Here is a 20,509-nt window from a genome sequence, read left to right as displayed (position 1 = left end):
CCCACCCCTTTTAAGGCTGCGAAGGGCCTACTATTATGCCCGGTTGTTTAGGCTCTACCACTGAGGCGGTAGTAGATATCAGGTAGTGTCGGGCTTGGGATCTTATTGGTGAGTGGGTGCAGTAGAAGGCTTTCTTCCATGCAGTGACCACTGGTCCTCTCAGTCATTTAAAGTGATACTATGATGTGATTTACAACTTTGCGGAAATACGTCCGTTTTTAATTGTTGATCACAAATGTAAAGCTCAAATTTTCCATTTTTGATTAGATTTATCATAAAATCGCTAAATGTAAACCACTGCGACCGCGAAAATGTTCATGTTGTGACGTCATCAATGAAAACGTCGTCGGCGTAGCACAATTTCAACGGCATCGAAGCGAGCCGTCCGGGCGGGATTAAACCATCAATTTCTAGAAAATGTGCATTTCGATTCGAAAACCTTACCGATTTATGAGAAAGTGACGTAGTCATTTGTCAAAAAAAGCTAAAACATTATACGGTGAAATTTGACACGAGTTACCCTTTAAGTTGTATAAAATGTAAAATAACATCCAAATCGGCCTCATCTGCCGACAACAAAGAAGAACTCAGATTTGAAGACATGGACGTCATATGATGGAGATGCAACCCTTAATAACCTGCTGCCGATGACAGAGAAAAGTCAACAAAATTGATACAACAATTAAGTGGCATTGATGTTAGAGGAAATGCTACAATGAAAACCAGCGTGAAAGTTCATTCACAGCTAAAAAGGTAATGACCTTTCTGGGCAGGACTGAGAAAAATCGTTTTTTCATTCAGGAATAAAATCAAAATTGTGAACATAGCGGACAGTTTAGAAAACACTATTCATCACCCAATGTAACAATGGATGAGACAATAGAGGTAAACTTTTATAATCTTTTAACAACACACAACAAATCTACCCCCCCCCCCCTCCCCCCTCAACATCACATCAAATACATGTATCGTAAACTGGTTTAAAACACTCCATATAATAGATAAACAACTGGGCAGAAAGCAAGCTTCTGTCAATGCGTCAATAGGGTACGGGACGTTTTGTGTAACAAGGCAGAAAGGAGTGATTTCTAAACTTAAAAGGATATGTGACAAGTGTTGGTTGCACACCATGTAACAAGAGGCCCGAAGGCCTGGGCCTCGGCTGCAAATTGCAAAAGGGTGTAAATATATGAATGCACAAGGCCGAATTGTAGGCATGTGAATTCAATATGTAAAGGTTGAAATGTTTATGGCACACTATAATGTAGGGCATCTAATGGAGACTGAAGACAGGAGTAGCCATATGGGTAAGACCTCTGCAAGATTGAGTAACACAGAGTCAACAATTGGGGTGTCTCTCCATCTCTCCATCTCTCCATCACATAAGTACATTGGCACAAGTCAAACCAAGCCAAGACCCTGTAAATATTAGTCACTTCGACTCCCATTAAGATATTCCTGTCAACAGCCCCCGAGAAGATAATCTATGTCACACTTGACCAGGCCAGTCAGGCAAAGATCCCTCTTTTGCAAGTGGTTGCTACCATTGGCATTCCTACTCTCTGCTGTGTCCATTAGGCGAGATATGGCACACTTTTTTACAAGCTGTACATTTAACCTCATGTCAGTGAAGCTAAATCTATGCCGTGGTACCTCCATGGTATAGTCAAATACGCAGGTTTCGAGGGTGCTGTTGCCAGAATTTGCAGAAGTTGCAAAACGGGGATCCCAGCCCGACTGTTGGCCTCCTCACGATGAAGACAGAGATGTCAGACCATACCTTCATCTTGTCGAAAAAAAGAAAACTATTCGTAAAACCGAATACGTATTAACCCTTCACAAGTCCATGACGCTCTTCGAGTTCCAGAAACCGGACGCACTACTCGGCACCAACTCCTGGAAGTTGATCGGTTGAAAATACTCCAAACGGTGACTGCAAAAAAAGGAATTTACGCCAAATGAAATGTCGCACTGAAGACTGCTCCTTCTCAAAGCACCACTTTGCCATAACGGACAACATGGGTTTAAGAGTTTTTGCATTTCTTCATCGAACATCACTTGGGTGCTGCTGTCACTTTACCTTATGTCTCAGTGAGACCTCATTTGGCTTATATGCTAACTCCAGCAGAGCCATGGTAGCAGTGTTTGGTGAAATAACCAAAACCTCAAGTTTGGTATCAATTCCATTAACATGCATGAACAGTAGAACCTCTCTAACGAGGACACTCTCGGGGCTGAGAAGTGCTGTCCTTAATAGAGAGGTGTCCTGATGAGAGAGGTCAAATTGATTGGAAACAATCAATTTGGGACCAAAACTAGTGTCGTGATAGTCGTTCAGAGCATTTGCACTTTGAATTGAGCTGGAGTTGGTTATGGGCCGAGTTCAGAGTTCGTGCTGAAGGGGTAAAGTGACCATAGGCACCATTAGTTTGGCTGGAATTTGAAATCCTAAGGCAAATAAAAGTCCTTCAAAATGAAGTGATTGTTAATTTAATGAATGGGAGTCTGTTCTCTAAAAAACAAAGAACTTATTAGTGAAGAGGCTGTCCTTGATAGAGAAGTGTCCGCTAAGGGAGGTTCTATTGTATAACATAACAAAAGAGAGGATAATTGCTAACTTACAAATCTGGTTCTTTATATTTTCCAGTTGGTGCTGGATACAGTGCCTCATAAGTCCTCCCCTCATCAGCTCCGTGTATTGCATAGGCATTGAACTTAGTGACGTTTTGTGGGAAGTATTTGATTGGTATCTCAGCAACACCTGTCCACCTTTGATCAAAGATTTCTATTTGGGCTTCAAATTTCAAGGGTAACTTGTCCTGTAAGCAAAACAACACTTGAACAACTTGAAGAAAATCATGATATCATCCAAGAAACAGCTTCCAGTGTGGTTGAATAGGTCTCGAATAGGTCTATTGTATCTTCAGCTAATTTTTAACAGCAACTCGATCCTTTGATGCTTGTACCAGTCAGAATACTTTACACTCCGTCTGGTGTACATAACGTGCAGTGTATTGCTAAATTTGTACACATTTAGGGAAATTTTGTGAACAAACAGTATTTTGTTGCTGTGATTCTTATTCATTGAAGAGAATGCTAGCTGTTGATGTTAGACCACACCCGTTTCCAGGCACTAACATTACTTCATTACTACATGTACATTACTTCAGGGCCTAACACAACCACACAAAATGTATGTGAAACAGAACAATTCTAGCAAGACAACAGACTCACTTTGACCATGTTTTTTGTTCCACTGAGGAGGAGTACCAGGTGTTGGCCATGGCTGAAAGTGAACAGACAATATGTGACCCACCACGACAAAATGAGTCGCATGTCGCACAGAAGATGAGCCTAAAATGACATCAGGAAATAATAGAAGAAATTGATGTTCTCAGATCTCACAAAAGGTAGACAACAGTGAAATGAACAACCAGTCCATCTCAACCTGTCAAGCTCGGAGCGACATGCGACTCATTTTTTCGCGGTGATGGGTCACATGTTAGGTACTGAACATTTCCTCAAATGGCCAGCTACATGTATTTTCCTATGACACATCCTAACCACTCTCGATTTATCCACTTAAAGAGGAGGCAAAGTGCAAATCATATCATATCATATCATATCATTACCAGCGTTGTAACGATACTGGATAATTGCCGTATATGGAGTCCACTACAGGCTACTGTCCACCTATGTTAGATCTTTTACCGGCCCTGGCATAGACACTCAGGTACGAGGGAGCACACCCTCAGACCCTCTAATAATTTCTATGTTGTACGTGTTGTGAACAGCAAGGAATTTAGTTCCTTGAAAGCCACGCCAGTTCATCCAAAAATCTAATCCTGGGTTATCCTCATGATCGAACCCGAGTCCTATTGCGTGGTATTAAGCAGTGTTAACCACTAGGCTATGAGGCTCCTCAACTTTGTATGTCATTTTTGGCAAATCCAGGATTAACTATGAAGTATATACAATATCGCCTCTATATTCCTTATCCTTACGTGTTAGATCATACTTACGGACACAATTCCACTTCGAGGTAATTATTTCCATCTTCAGAGAGGAAAAAGGCTTCGACAACTGGAAGAAATAAAAGTTGCCCGGTAAGCGATCTATTCTAAGACTATAGTGATACAGCAAGCTGTTTTGACTCGGGTACCGGTACACGATGGCTTTTATATTTTTGGTCCTTGGAAGATATACATGTATTGACACATTTTATTCATTGATGACATCTATGTTATGGTATAAACTGTGTCCTGCAGTTGCAGTTGTCCAAGACAAACACAGCCGAAACCAGCCCTTTGCTGTCGTGTTTGGCCTTGTTGTAGTTGTGAACACGTTGTCTGAGGCAAGTGCAGCTGTACAAAGTGACAGTCCAGCCTAGCTGATGAGGACAGCAAGTATGCTGGTACTATTGTATATATACCCAGTAGGTTGGTTGGTACACCTACAATTATAATGATTGATGTCCCTGATCAGAATTAGTGGAGAATTTTACTCGAGGAAATTGTTCTTGATGCTAGCATTCAGTCCAAGGTCTGTAGTCATGATATGCAGTAAATAAATGACTGCTCGAAACCACACCTACATAACCAAATTTAAAGTAAGAAAAATTGACAACTGTAACCTTCATGATCCCAAAGCTCTGGAAATGGTTCGCCAGCCTCTCCCCCTGGATTAGGAGGACTATTGTAGAATGGTGCAGAGACGCTCATCTTTACCCCACTGGCTTCTCCATCTCCGAACGGTTCAAGCTTGATGCTGATGGTGAAATCTTCTGAACTCTGCGGTGTTCCATCCCAATGTTTGCTGATGGTGTAATCAAAACTGCATAGAAGAAATATTAATGAAATGTAATCAAACAGTTCTTTTAATTTTATACAAAACCTGGTGTGATCATATTTCAGTCACCTTCGCTTGTGCAGTTGCTTGTAAAGTGGTATAAAACAAGAAGGAATAGGTCTGATGATCTGCATGATCTGGGTTTGCAGTGCAGACACCCCAATTAGCCATACATGTAGTAGAACCCCTGTATTGAGGACACCCTTGACCTTGTGACTGACACTTGTACTTCTTGAGCATGTTGAGAGGGATGTTCTCCATGCTTCAGCCTTTGGTGCATGCAGCACAATATAGCACAAGACTGTCACAAAATCTCTTGGCCTATCTATCTATGTGGTGAGATATGCAGAAGCTACGATAGGCCTACTTGGAAAGACTGTCACAAAATCTCTTGGCCTATCTATGCTGTGGTGAGATATGCAGTTCTACAATAGGCCTACTTGGAAAGACTGTCACAAAATCTCTTGGCCTATCTATCTATGCTGTGGTGAGATATGCATTTTTACTATAGGCCTACTTGGAAAGACTGTCACAAAATCTCTTGGCCTATCTATGCTGTGGTGATCGAGATATGCAGTTCTACTATAGGCCTACTTGGAAAGACTGTCACAAAATCTCTTGGCCTATCTATGCTGTGGTGAGGTAAGCAGAAGCTACTATAGGCCTACCTGGAAAGACTCAATAAGAAGCCTCTTGGCTCACCTGCAATATTTGTTTGTGTATGACCACTTGGAATTAGCCACATTGGCCAACCTAGATGCAGATGTAGGCCTACATGGAAGAAAATGTACAATATAGGCCTATGTGTATAAACCTGTAGCATGAAAGCTGGCACTGGAGAGATTATGCAGTGACATCAGGTAGCGGTTATTAAATGGTGCAAGGTGTGACAATGCTCCATGTGGGTATTGCACTTTACCTAGAAAAAGAAGTTAGGGGCCTGGAAGAAAAAGAAGAAGGTGCGCATTGGAACGCTTAAGTCGGCCACATTACCTTGTTGGTGCCATTGTGCTATCTTCAGCAGCTGAAACGAGATGAAAATATGTCATTGACTCTTGACACATTTTAAGATCCCCCCTATGATTAATCTTTGGCTTTTATGTGGACTATTCACTAGGCCTATAGATTCATGCACTTTTTTGGGGACAATGTTTACGAAGACGTCGCGTCACGTCACAGTAATGTAAAACCGTTGGAGCTGCAATGCATCGTGACGTGACGACGGCCAACACTATGTTAACGTTGTTCCCAATCAAGTGCATGAATCTATAGTAGTAGTATATAGACTAACATGGAAGAAGACACTCGAAATGTCAATATGTAGGCTACTCATACTTTAAATGCCACGACGTCACATAAACATGTATCACATTCACAACATAGACCACAAGCGCATGAAAATGAGAGCTCAATAGTCCCCCCCCTAATATCGACTGACAAGTCCCCCAATCAACCAACAAACACATGTACCCAAGTCCTGGCCACGTTATGACGTGCATCGACTTAAGCGAATGGGGCGTGGCAAAATGAGGAATGAGGACAGATTCTCGAGTCGCCCGAGACCTGCATTTGTGTCAAGATATAGTGCTGTGGGCTGTGGATGAGCATGCCTGGGCCATTGTCATCAGTTGTGAAGGGGGACAGGCCGGGGCGGTTGCCCACAGGGACCCCTTTCATATTGAAGTCGATTTTGTGTAGAGTAGAGCGATAAAAAATCATTCTTATTGGACTCGGGGAACAAGGAAATAAAAACTGTTGGAACATATTTTGTTGCTGGGTTAGTGTACATCACGCAGACACCCTGTATTTACAACTGAACCACCTGCTTTTGGGAGAAACTGGAAGAATCCTAAAAATCCACGTGGGATTGTTGACGAATATGCGCTAAAAATAGAACACGGAAGTCGAATTCTGTATCAATACGCCATTATAAATTTATCTTAATTTGAATAAATCAGGATTGCAATGGGAAAAAATAAAAACAATTTCGCTCGAAGTAGTTTTATCCAAAGTAATTCAGCGTGAATTAAGCCTTCAGTAAGTATTAATTTAAAAAAAATTGGGACTACGTTTGTTCGGCCTTTGGTGGATGAATACAAAAAATATGGCAGATGCTCCAGGGCACTTCCGGTGAAATTTCAAATTTTTAGTTTTTTCTTTCAATAAAATGCTGATATCTTAGTGATATCATGATTGGCATCCTAAAAAAGAATTGGTTTCTTATAGGGATCATTATTGTCATTATTGCTGCGCATGTTGAGCCTTCAATCGGTTTAAAAGGAGGTAAGAAGCGGATATTTATTCCAAATTTCCTACCAAAAAAGTGTAAAATCTGTCATGATAAACTGTTTAACTCCTTAGACCAGAGTTTGATGTTTATTCACAGGCTGAGCCAAAAAGCCAAAAAGGAGCATGCTGAAGCTACTCTGCCCTCTGCCTTGAAACATGTGTAATGTATTGCACATTATTTTGTTATTCAGGGCCTGACACTTATTACTATCCTAATGATACTTTTTGAACGTCACACTTATCAGCTTCCATATGGACGGTAACAGCGAGATTTAAAAGATTTCAATTTTTAATTTTAGGGCCATTGAAGCCAGAGATAACAGTGTCATTCCTAGCAGTGTTCATCATATTTTTCAACAGTGGATTGTCATTAAAAACAGAGGTAGGAATAGGATACACAATGTTTTCCCTCATTATTAGAATTAGATGCTACATGTAACTTTTCTGTCTTTCTAATTTCAATCCCTAATAACATTATTTGGAGATTGTTCCCTAAACTAAACAGTTTAAACTGGATTTTGAGATGTTTGAGGTCCTGGGAAAAAGGTCATACAGGGCAACTCGGTCAGTGCAAACTGTGCTATGCTGTAACCCAACTATTGTTTTTTCTTTACATTATTTTCAAACCTCTCATTCCAAAATAGGAGCTGACTCATGCCGTCCTTCAAGTCAAATTGCACCTGTTCATCCAGTCGTTCACGCTCATCCTGGTGCCATTCCTGATGTATTTACTCACAGAGTCTCTCAAGTCCAGTCCCATCAATGAGTGGTTACTCAAAGGGTGAGTGAGGATTATGTGTGTAGGTCAGGTCTGTTTCATGTTGTAAAAAAACAACCTAACCGATGGATCCTAACTGCCAGACTGTGTCCCCATAGTCACTCGGCATTTAAGGGGAATTGGTCAGTCATGAAACAAACAGAAACGCAGAGAGAGAAATTTCAAATTTGAAAACATCTTCAAATTTAGAACTTCTCCCCGCCCCATTGTAAGAAATTTTCCCTATGAGATTTAGGAAATCTAAATTGACACACCATCTGTGAGGTTATGAAAACACAGCTGGAATATTGGGCCTTTAGAACATGTTTCAACTTCTAAAGGGTTAAGACCCATACAAATAATTATATATCTTTAATATTCTGGTTTTGTTCCATCACTATTTTTAACCTTCTCTAGATTACAGGTAGTTGGCTGCATGCCACCGCCCGTCTCATCTGCTGTGATACTGACCAAGACAGTCGGAGGAAATGAGGCGGCAGCAATATTTAACTCGGCATTTGGAAGCTTTTTAGTGAGTTTATCAATATCATTCTGGAATTTTACCTTAAATTACGTCATGTAGGGGTGCCTACCCTTACACATTTGAGGGAAATTTTACACATTGTCAAGCCTGTTTGGGCCATTTTACCCTCTGACTCGGGGAAAAGTGTTCAAAAATCTTGCTAAACTCATCAGAGCCTAGAGTTACCTTGAATTGAAGTTGCAAATTTACACTTTTTCTCTAACACCAATGGTTGTACACATTGACTTTAGGGTAGGCAGTTCTGCATCATGTGTGAGATAGTACCAGAATTGCAAACAGGAAAAAAACTGCAGTAGTCTTATTAAAGATTGCTTTGTGTGAAATTCATTGAATTTAAAACTTTTCATTTGTGTTATACCTTTATACTGGCAACAAAAATTGCTTATACTCATAGATTTCAATGGTGCTGTTGTGTATAATTTTTAATATTCATCACTTTGACATGTCTGGTTACTGTACAGCTGCAATGTTTGTTTCTTTTTACGTGTGGCCCTAGAAAATACATTCAAGTTCAACACGAATGGCATCGACCTTTAAATCTCTAAATGTAAGGATAGCGGACAAAGTGGTTGTATATATGTATATGTTGTGGAAGATCATTTCCTACATTATTCCTGAATTATTGAAACAAAATAATTTCTTCGATTTCAGGGAATTATTTTTACACCAGTCCTGTTGTTGTATTATGTAAGTATCCGGAGAAAGTCAGTGAGATAAAAGAAATCAGTTGCTGATGTAGCTTAGTCAGTGGCAGCCTTGCAGCCCTGTCACTGAGACTGCCCTGGGCATCCTACCTCAAACCAACCTGACCGAAAGAGGAATGATTGATACCATTTGAACAGCCCCCAGTACCACCAGCATTTGCCTACCAGCTCGACCTGGCATACATAGGCTGTGGGCCAAATCAAACAAGACGATTAGTTTTTGAATACATCTCAACATTTGGGGGGCAGAGTAAAAATGCTTTTATCGAGATTATTGAGGGGCTTACTTGATATTATTCACAGGATGAAATCTTTTTTCCTGTTGTCATTTCAGCTTGGATCCTCAGGGTCGGTGCCTTTTCTAGCTGTTTTCTCAAAGTTATCTGTGACTGTTGTGGTGCCTCTAATTTTAGGACAGATGTGTAGGCATTTTATGAAGAATTGGCTCGCAAGAACTCATATACCTTTTGGTCAAATTAGCAGGTAAGTTTCGATTGCTCTATCTAAACAGATTTTCCTTGACAGTGGAATGAAATATCTCACCGCTCAGCTTGCTTTTAAGAATAAGAGCCCAGACTGTTAGTTAAAAATTTTGAAATTTGCAATTGAATTTGAAAACTTCCAGTTTTTTCAGGAAAAAGGTGAACTATCTGGTTGCCGCTTATAGTGACCTCACAATTCAAAGCAGTTGGCCCCCCCCCACCTCGAAATAAGTGTGTCTTGGTTACAGGACCACTGCTAAATCTAAGCCTTCAAAAACTACAGTGGAACCTCCCTATTAGGGACACTCTCAGACTGACAAGTGCTGTCCTTAATAGAGAGGTGTCCTGATTAGAGAGGTCTAATTGAATGGAAACAACCACTTTGAGACCAAAACTAGTGTCCTGAATAGAGAGGTGTCCGCTAAGGGAGGTTCCACTGTAATGGACTTACCCTGTTTTCTCACAATACAGTAGAACCTCCCTTTAATGGACACCTCTCTATTAAGGACACCCTCTCTATTAAGGACACTAGTTTCGATCCCAAAATGGTTGTTTCCATTCAATTTGACCTCTCTAATCAGGACACCTCTCTATTAAGTACATCACTTGTCAGTCCCGAGGGTGTCCTTAATAGAGAGGTTCTACTGTATTTCTCCTCCAGTGCCATTCTTCTTCTCATCATCTACACGACATTCTGTGATACATTTTCTCACAAGGACATCGAGATCGACGAGCTCAGTTTGATAACCATCGTTTTCATGGGTGAGTACAAACAATAAAAGGGCAGAGATGACCGCACTTTTCAAACATTATTCGTTGATAATTTGAAATTTGTAATTGATTTTGAAATTTTCCAATTGTATGAATACGGACTGAATAGAAATTTCAGTATCGTGCAGACAGATTTTAAAATGCTATAAAAAGCTTCAGTAAAGTCGCATGCACCACTCATGAAAAGTGATATCTGTGTTCAAAATGTGTCAAAAACATTTGGAATTTCCGGTCGTACATGCACAGACAGGCGTGTGACTTTTAAAATAGCAGAAGTTTTGTTTTTAGTTTTTAGTCAGTATATGCAACTTGCATACAAACCTTACTTAGAATTCAAGGTCGTGACATCTGAATTCAATTCCCAGCACACACAAACAAGTTGTATACTGACGAATGAAAATCTGCTAAAGTCACGCGACTGATGCATTTTGATTTTCCATTCCAGTATCTTATATTTTCTCTTCCAGTCTTCCTCATCCAGTGTGCGCTCTTATTGCTGAGTTTTTACCTGACTACGCGTCGAGGGACAGGCTTCGCACCGGCTGATACAGTCGCTGCAATATTTTGTGCCACGCATAAATCTCTTACACTTGGTAAGTTGACGCTGCAACCTGCGGTCAGATCAAGGTGGCGACAGTCAGCTATGTCTCGCCAGTTTATGACAATATGAGACTCAAGTGGGGGTGCACACCATCTATACCCCCTCCCCCCTTAGATATGCTCCGGCCAGGTGCAAGTAGTTGGTACATGCAGTGGAGTTACCCTATGCTACTGACGTTACTGTAACACTGTCACATCAACACCTGTATTTCAGATTGCCAACTTTTTAAGTTAGTTTTGTCATTGCAGGTATTCCAATGCTGAAGATCATCTTCAGCAGCCATCCACGTTTATCGGTCATCTCCATCCCGTTGCTCATCTACCATCCGACACAGATCCTACTCGGGGGCCTCATTGTACCACAGGTCAGAGGATGGATGCTTTCAACACAAAAATCAAGGTGAAATACTGTTAAAAAAACTTATCAGTATTGGAAGTCATTGGTGGTTTGCTTTGTCCTTTGAATGTAGAGTAAAACAGATTTCTTAAAGAGTTCTGTCAGTGGGTCAGTGCCAGGGGGTCACTCCCAAAGAAGGGGTATTCTCATCGGTGTCCATGGAAATTTTCTAAAGCCCTGTAAGGGCAGCCATGCACCGGCAGTGAGTAGCTTAGTAGAGTGACATAAAGTCTAATGGGCTGAATCGAACACTAATTTTGAACACTAATTTGGGGTTAATCCCAAGTCGTAGTGACATAACCTTTTTTGAACAACTGGGCTCTGTTTACAAACATAGTATAGTGCAGAAATTGATACAAGCAGCTGATTAGTGCAGAAATTGATACAAGCAGCTGATTAGTGATTAGTGCAGAAATTGATACAAGCAGCTGATTTTATCTCTTCTACTTTTCAGGCATATACATGGACGTCCTCATTATCATAGTTTCATTTGATTGAACATCCTCATCCTTTGGAACATTCCGCTCGTACAGGACTTGTGTAGTTTATTCTGGAACAACATGTAGCCCCCAGCTGTGGGCTGCCCAATCACCTTCCACACTACAGTATTTGTTTTCACAACCGAATTCCACAGAAAATGGAAAAATTATCATAAATCAATGGATTTATCAGTTTTGCCTGATGTTTATGCTGAGTGAGCCCTCCGTGCAGTGATCATCTTAGTGCTGATTGATACATTGGCAACTTGCTGCACGGAGGGCGAGGGCCAACATCATGCCTTCATTGTTCTTGATTACCCAGACACTACAATGACACTGCCAACTTAATGACAATAGTGTCATGCTATTAAAGGGAAGCTGAAGGGAAAAATCTGCCTGGTCCTTTAACAAAATCTGCCTGGTCCTTTAACAAAATCTGCCTACTCCTTTAACAAAGTGTACACAGTTCCTTTGAACATTTTGAGTCATTTTATATCCAATTTTGACAATGAGATGTTGCCGAGTCCTAATCAAACATTGATACAAGCATTGATGTATTTGTACTTTTTGTGCCAAGAAGAAATGACACCGTGTTTAATGAATCAAACTCAAACTGCTGCATGTCTATAAATCACTGCTGAGAAGTGTTAAAATAGTTTTGTTTGATTTTATCTTCAAACTGTTATGTTTCAACTAAGTTATGAATTTTACATATTTGCATGAATCAGACCTCACTGCCATTACATGTATGGCTGTCAAAATTCTCCGCATGGATGCTTTTGAGTAAGGTGAGGTGGTACACTTAAAGCAATATGGTACAATTATGACCTCAGTGTGCATTGACATGTACTACCAGTTCTTTTTAACACCGTACGGGCTAAAATTGTGGTGGGCTATAATTGTATTACTTTACCAAAATGGTGCATTTGCTTTGGATTGGAAATTGGGTGTGCAGCATAAATTATTGTTATGTTTATTTTGATAAGAGGTGATTTTGCATAATAAATGAATTTTTGGAGAAGCTTGTGTTACTTTGACGCTTTTGTGATGTGCTTACTATAGGCGTAGTTCCACCTATCATAAAACCCCATGCTTTTCAAGACTCGTGTCTTCGCCGTGTGTCAAAAAACCCGGGGCGCACTTACACCTATCAGTGGTGTTAGATAATGGTTGATAGTCCCGGCGAGAGGTGTGCTGTAGGTAGGGAGTTCTCCTGTGTTTCTTTCCCGTTGGAGGGGAATTTCGCGTGCGCAATACCGAGGCAACTACACCGCGCCATCTGTCGCCGGATCTTAGAACTTGCAATTGCCGGGGCTATTCAGATTCCACCTATCAAAAACCCCGTGTTGAACACGGGTCTAAATTAGCCCCCGATTAGCCCCATCGAGCTCGATGGGGCTAATAGACACGGGGATTTGACAAACAGGTCTATTTAGACACGGCAATTCATAGGTGTAAGCCCAAAAGACACAGGGATTTGATAGGTGGAAGTACGACTTATGAAAATGAGGGCAGGAAAACGTCCCTGTATGCTCTAAGTGCATGAGCTTCAGTCTTGGAAGAATTCTATTGTTGGTTGTTGGCTGATCCTGACTGGTTGTGACTGACAACCAACAGGCAGTGTCTCCTTGGTTTGAGAGTCATTTGGCTGTTGGCTGATCCTGACTGGTTGTGACTGACAACCAACAGACAGTGTCTTCTTGGTTTGAGAGTCATTTGGTTGTTGGCTGATCCTGACTGGTTGTGACCGACAACTAGCTGACAGTGTCTCCTTGGTTTGAGAGTCGTTTAGTTGTTGACTGATCCTGACTGGTTGTGACTGACAACTGGCTGACAGTGTCTCCTTGGTTTGAGAGTCGTTTAGTTGTTGACTGATCCTGACTGGTTGTGACTGACAACTGGCTGACAGTGTCTCCTTGGTTTGAGAGTCGTTTAGTTGTTGACTGATCCTGACTGGTTGTGACTGACAACCAACAGACAGTGTCTTCTTGGTTTGAGAGTCATTTGGCTGTTGGCTGATCCTGACTGGTTGTGACTGACAACCAACAGGCAGTGTCTCCTTGGTTTGAGAGTCATTTGGCTGTTGACTGATCCTGACTGGTTGTGACTGACAACCAACAGACAGTGTCTCCTTGGTTTGAGAGTCGTTTAGTTGTTGACTGATCCTAACTGGTTGTGACTGACAACTAGCTGAGGGTGTCTCCTTGGTTTGAGAGTCGTTTAGTTGTTGACTGATCCTGACTGGTTGTGACTGACAACCAACAGACAGTGTCTCCTTGGTTTGAGAGTCGTTTAGTTGTTGACTGATCCTGACTGGTTGTGACTGACAGCTAGCTGACAGTGTCTCCTTGGTTTGAGAGTCATTTGGTTGTTGGCTGATCCTGACTGGTTGTGACTGACAACTAGCTGACAGTGTCTCCTTGGTTTGAGAGTCATTTGGCTGTTGGCTGATCCTGACTGGTTGTGACTGACAACTGGCTGACAGTGTCTCCTTGGTTTGAGAGTCATTTGGTTGTTGGCTGATCCTGACTGGTTGTGACTGACAACTGGCTGACAGTGTCTCCTTGGTTTGAGAGTCATTTGGCTGTTGGCTGATCCTGACTGGTTGTGACTGATAACTAGCTGACAGTGTCTCTGATCAGAAAAGACAGACAGAGTTGCTCCTCTTTGCCATAAAAAGGAAACATTGAGTTTAGAGCTGACCTTCAACTAGGACATTATTACAATGTAGCTCTGTAAACAATATTGAGCGATAGTAGTTCAAGCAGGAGAAACAAGAGTCCTGGAGCAAACCTACACTGTCGAAGAGACTCATGTGTACCAGGACCACCCATGAATCAATCCCGGGACCTCAGAGGTAACAGGCACAAGGTTTCAACTGTGCCACTCCGACAGCCCTCTTTGTGATGGACAGAAGATATGTCCGAGAGCCAAGTCACCTGGTATTGGATATGACCCATTACCAATTAAAGCATACTGAACTTCTAGCGGCATTGCCAAATATGAGCACTATATGAAAACTCACTATTCATTATAATCATTATTCCACATCCTTGTCTCAATGAAGGTGTACATGCAACACTTTCAACGAAATGAACTTGCACGAACATCGAGCATGAAATACTTCATACATTAGGGCGATATCATTTGTGTCAACTAGTTGTCATGGTATGACCCAGTAGGTGCAAACAAGGTTGTTTTTTCTTTCAAAATAACAACAATGTCGCTAACTGGTTTTTTTGGACACACCCTTTCAATTGTGGTCATCATTTCACTGGTATGTTACAATCAGAAAAGACTCTGGATGGTTTATCTGAGCTTGACTATCAATTGAGGGAAGGAAAGACACGTTTTTAACTTATCATGATCATCATACCATTTATTACACAATGTATGGTACAGTATTAAACAACACACAAAAGATGTAAAAATGCATTCAGTTGAAAAATATCAATGAACAATTTGGTTATAAGAAATCAAGTCTCTAGGAGCATAGTTTTTCATAGGACTAGATTGAGAAGTTCAACATTGGAAATGCAGGTCAAAGTCATGACAGTAATAGAACTGAAAAATATTGCAGACACAAAATAGATCATTTATATAGCATTCTGTGACCAAAACAACTGTAATACCAGTTATTACGAACTTTATGAGTAAACACTTCAACAAAATGTTGAGACATAGTCCGAACTACATGTAGATCTCTCAACAGCCCTTGAACTAGATCGATTGATAACATTGTCCATCACTGCCAACACAGGCCACTCTCATAGTCGTTGTTCTCCAAGAATCCTTGAGTAAGCACAGGCACATGAAGACAAAAGAGCTGTAACAGGCTTGATAACATTTCTGATAGATGTAGAGTCTCCTAAAGATATTCAAGTATTTTCTATTGAAGTGTGGGACAAAATTACAACCTACAGGTAACTAAAACATCAATAAAAAGAACACTACCAATAGAAATGTACAAAGTCATTACCACACTACTAACTATTACTACTACAAGCTATACATAAGTTATTATGCATGCACAAACATGCATATTTGAAATGTTTACAACATTCACTCTGCTTTCTCAGAGCATACACTCTGAAGAATACGGTACTAGCAAAACTACGCCGGCTACGTTGTGATGACTGTCGCTAGGGTACTGCCTTGCTGCGACATTTGGCGCTTGCCCTACGGTAGTAAAAATCAGCACCCCCTATTGAGATGCCGATACCCTACGGAAATGCATTTCTTCAGACTAGATAGGTTATACAGTCCAAATCACAATTGACATCCTTTCTGCTATGCGTAAGTTACTCACAACTTTGGCGTCACATGCAGGCAAGTTGCGCCCGAGTGACATAAGTTGAGTGGTGCATACGCGAAATGGGTCAATCAAGATTATTTGACGGACTCTCGGGTGGGACCATGCAACTTGCTCACCATTTACGCGCCTTTGACACAAATTAAGGGATGTCAATTGTGACTTGGACTGTAGGTTTATCTCTTCTACAGCTGTTGGCCAGAGTGACGCACAATACAGAAAAGATGGTACTCTTAACTTAGAGTACAGCACTTGAGGGGTTAAAAGACATGATGCCCCTTGCCCCCCCCCGCACCGTTTCAGGATTGTGTCGCCAATGCAAAAAATATGTAGAATCCTCGAAATGGTCAATTGGCCATGATGTCAGGAAAACAATGTGTCATGGCACAGAAAACAGCAGGATTTGTTTGTTCTGTTCATCCGATGTCTTGACAGTACTTGCATGACGTCTTTTCATCCGATGTCTTGACAGTATTTGCATGACGTCTTTTCATCTGATGTCTTGACAGTACTTGCATGACGTCATGTGTATAATGTCGCTCAACCAAGTCGGAGTCCTTCAATTTGAAAGACTCTGGCGCAATCAAGGGTTGCACTCTTCTGGCAAAATATCCGTTATTGTCAATTTCACAAATGATTTTTTGTTTATAAGGATATTAATCTTACCAAGTATTATCTATACTTGTCAATTTCACACATGATATTTTGTTTATGAGGATATCGGTCTTACCAAGTAATGTCTATACATGTACTTGTCAATTTCATATATGATTTTTTGTTTATAAGGATATTGATCTTACCAAGTATCATCTATACTTGTCAATTTCACACTTGATCTTTTGTTTATAAGGATATCGGTCTTACCAAGTAATGTCTATACATGTACTTGTCAATTTCATATACGATTTTTTGTTTATAAGGATATCCATCTTACCAAGTATTGTCTATACTTGTCAATTTCACACATGATATTTTGTTTATAAGGATATCGATCTTACCAAGTAATGTCTGTACCTGGCTTTACATAAGTGCATGGGATAATTCTAAAGCCTTTCAAGTTTGGCACTGCAAAGTGCTATTTTCCCTCTACATGTGCATATAAGACATTGTTTTGTCCGAGATATTGAATAAAAAATGTAGATCCCGCTTCCTAGCACCATTGATGTTCTTCTAAACTATTCAGATTTCATTATCATTTCGATGTTCAGGAATAAATGCTTGAGCAATTCGCTCCTGCTATCGTGAATAGAACCAGAATTTCTTTAACAATGAGGTAGAACCTCTCTATTAAGGACACCCTCGGGACTGACAAGTCCTGTCTTTAATAGAAACGTGTCCTGATTAGAGAGGTCAAATTAAACCGAAACACCCAATTTGGGACCAAAATTAGTGTCCTTAATAGAGAGGGTGTCCTTAATAGAGAGGTGTCCGCTAAGGGAGGTTCTACTGTATAGTCCACTCGTAAAAGTCTTGTCCCCATTGTTGGGGCTCTGAAGCGCGTACCATTGGTGGGATTTCTCGGAACTTTTATTAATCTGTGCTCCGCAACTACACAGAATTTGTAGTGTTCAACATTGTCATTGCAGAAGTTTAAAAAATCTTTCAGCAAATGGCCAAATGTGATCCGTCACAGCAAAACCAGGAGTGTGTCACACAGAAGATGAGACGAAATGACACCAGGAGATACTGGAAGAAATCGATGTGCTCATATTTCACAAAAGGCAGACAATAGAGAAATGAACAAACAGTCCGTCTCAACCTGCCAAGCTCAGAGCGACATGCGCCTGCTTTTGCTGTGACGGGTCACAAATGGTCATTTGGGGAACGACACGACACTAGACTGTACTCTGCGATGGCTGAAACACGGGCGGTTGAAAACAACGGACATGCTCGACTGGGACGTTGTCACCTTCGCTCGACTTCAGGTACTTGTTGATAACCGCAAATATCTGGTTGTTTAGAATCTGGAACTTTCTGATGCGGTCGACCATCCGTTTCAACGGCTGAAAATAAAATAGAGACATGAGTAAAATCCATATTTCAATCCATATAGAGGGGAGATTTGGGGACGTCGTCCCTCTAAAACCATTCATTTTGCAATGTTGAAAAATCAGATGGGTGGCCATGCGATTGTGAGGAGGTCACACAGGTGGCAGAGTTAATTGGTCAAAATAGTTCTCCTTATAATAATGAAAAAAGATGGCAGATGATCATCCTTTAAATGCCGGCTTTGCGATAAACACAAATGCTTTTATTGCATCAGGCTACAGTCTTCAGGCAAACATAGATTAGCTGTTGGAAGAAATTGATAACAGACGTACATTTCCACAGTTGAACGTGTTTTCTCTCTCCAAATATGCAGCAGTGTATGTAATATATTGCAATACACTGCTGATACAGTGGAACCTCCCTTAGCGGACATCTCTCTATTAAGGACAACCTCTCTATTAAGGACACTACTTTTGGTCCCAAAGTGGTTGTTTACATTCAATTAGACCTCTCTAATCAGGACACCTCTCTATTAAGGACATCACTTGTCAGTCCCGAGAGTGTCCCTAATAGGGAGGTTCCACTGTATATCGTATTGATAAACAGTGGGTACTTGACTTACTGGTTTTTGCGAGAATTTACTAAGTCAAGATTAGTAGGGCCCAGAATGGAACTAGGCCTAGGAATTAAGCCCACTTTACAACACCAAGTGAAGCATAGGCCTAGCCTTGTTGTATACAGTTGCTATTGTACAATTATCAGGCTCATGAAATCAGGGATGTCTGTTACAACTTTTTCATGGTTCCTAGTGGGACATCCACACTTTCCTGTAGGCCTTGATCAGGGGCATTACTCCATGAAGAATTCATGGCGAGGTTATTGGCAAGACGTGATCATGGGGTAGTTTCCTTCTTTTATACACCTTTTCAGAAATGGGGCGCTGAGTGTCCGAAATAGTGATGTCATAAGGGGATACTGGGCCTTATGGTGGAGGGACAAAGGAGATAGTCATGGTTGACCAACACACTTGAATGCCTTTAATGACGGACAAGGGGGAAAAAGTTAGTTCCAATGCAAGCCACCAAATTCGGGAAGCATGTATACCCCGTTGTTGTCCTAAAATGCATATTACAATGAGGAAAACCTTGTGTCAGTCAATCATGCCACAAAATCAGTTAATCGAGTACCCACTGCATATCCCAGTGACCAGATAAAGAGTGTTTGGAGTGGATTCTGCAGTCCTATTAAATCTGCAGGCCGATCACGTTGATTAATCTGTGGCTAACTTACGATTCCACTGCACATTTCATCCTTCATGTCGATCCTGTTTACGCGTAGAATATGATAGCAGATATCTAGCGCCTCAAAGCGTCTCTGCTGTCCAAGGAGTACTATCAGGGCGCAGCCGGCCCAGTTCAAACCTTCACCAAAGAGTTGTCTGAAAATGACACAAGAAGAATACACATGAGGTATTAAGAACCTGATACATACGGTAAAGGGCCTACTTTAATTCTCCTTCAAGTATGAGTATTAATTGTTTTCACCGGCCCCATTTCGGTCAGTTGTATAGGGCAACTTGCATTCACCATGTGCTGGAGGGAAGATTCAACAATGCTTCCATCCTGGGCAGTGAGCTACTGCGCGTCCCAGAGCACGAGATATCCAAGTGACAAGCCAGCTGGGAATGAACTATACCCTACATTAATTCTCCTTCAAATATGGGTAAAAATTGTTTTCACCGGCCTCATTTCGGTCAGTTGTATAGGGCAACTTGCATTCACCATGTGCTGGGAGGAAGATTCAACGATGCTTCAATCCTGGGCAGTGAGCTACTGGGCGTCCCGGAGCACGAGATATCCAAGTGACAAGCCAGCTGGGAATGAACTACATGTATACCCTACATTAATTCTCCTTCAAATATGGGTAAAAATTGTTTTCACCGGCCTCATTTCGGTCAGTTGTATAGGGCAACTTGCATGCACAGTGTGATGGGGGGAAGATTCAACAATGCTTCCATCCTGGGCAGTGAGCTACAATCCAGCTGGGAATGAACTATACCCTATATCTATAAGCATGGTCAATTTGCCCTACAGTGAATGCATTCAAGCTGAACAGACGCAGTTGAGTGCTTTCATGAGGGAGTGAACACATGTACAGAAAAAGAACAACACGTGATGCAGTCTTTTTAACCCAACTGTTATAAATATGTTCTCCCCTCAGATGCTAACTGATTTTGTTAAGACAGAAGCTAGGAAAACTGAAATTACATGTACTGCCACCAGCATTTCAGGCTCGCCAAGAAAATACCCTGAAAGCCATCTAGAATTTCAGTGTGGG

General features: G+C 41.2%; 3 protein-coding genes across 4 annotated transcripts in view; 1 reads left to right on the top strand and 2 right to left on the bottom strand.

The window, feature by feature from the left end:
* Window positions 1-67: 67 nt before the first annotated feature.
* LOC135493588 (UPF0462 protein C4orf33 homolog) lies at window positions 68-6,736 on the bottom strand. The gene is made up of 7 exons (XM_064781014.1): window positions 6,671-6,736; window positions 5,842-5,872; window positions 4,634-4,833; window positions 4,023-4,083; window positions 3,235-3,286; window positions 2,623-2,819; window positions 68-1,933 (listed from the first exon to the last, which is right to left on the bottom strand). Exons 2-7 carry the CDS (start codon window positions 5,853-5,855, stop codon window positions 1,837-1,839), a joined length of 621 nt encoding a protein of 206 aa, XP_064637084.1. The 5' UTR covers window positions 5,856-5,872; window positions 6,671-6,736; the 3' UTR covers window positions 68-1,836.
* A 227-nt stretch (window positions 6,737-6,963) lies between these two features.
* Window positions 6,964-12,881, top strand: LOC135493412 (sodium/bile acid cotransporter 7-like). The gene is made up of 10 exons (XM_064780744.1): window positions 6,964-7,131; window positions 7,437-7,519; window positions 7,782-7,918; window positions 8,312-8,426; window positions 9,090-9,125; window positions 9,477-9,625; window positions 10,286-10,386; window positions 10,863-10,988; window positions 11,245-11,395; window positions 11,847-12,881. The coding sequence occupies exons 1-10, from the start codon at window positions 7,038-7,040 to the stop codon at window positions 11,884-11,886; spliced, it is 1,032 nt and encodes a 343-aa protein (XP_064636814.1). The 5' UTR covers window positions 6,964-7,037; the 3' UTR covers window positions 11,887-12,881.
* A 2,260-nt stretch (window positions 12,882-15,141) lies between these two features.
* The window catches only part of LOC135493152 (cytoplasmic FMR1-interacting protein-like), a 35,018-nt gene continuing 29,650 nt past the window's right edge, over window positions 15,142-20,509 (bottom strand). For both annotated transcript variants that reach the window (XM_064780137.1, XM_064780138.1), the window contains 2 exons: window positions 19,463-19,610; window positions 15,142-18,186 (listed from right to left, as the gene is read on the bottom strand). In XM_064780137.1, the coding sequence (XP_064636207.1) occupies window positions 18,019-18,186; window positions 19,463-19,610 (316 nt within the window). In that variant the 3' untranslated portion in view covers window positions 15,142-18,018. The remainder of the gene's footprint in view (window positions 18,187-19,462; window positions 19,611-20,509) is intronic.

This window comes from Lineus longissimus, chromosome 9, assembly GCF_910592395.1.
Source record: "Lineus longissimus chromosome 9, tnLinLong1.2, whole genome shotgun sequence".
NCBI lineage: Eukaryota > Metazoa > Nemertea > Pilidiophora > Heteronemertea > Lineidae > Lineus > Lineus longissimus.
Note: the sequence above shows the minus strand (reverse complement) of the source record. Positions and strands in the feature narration are given on the sequence as shown.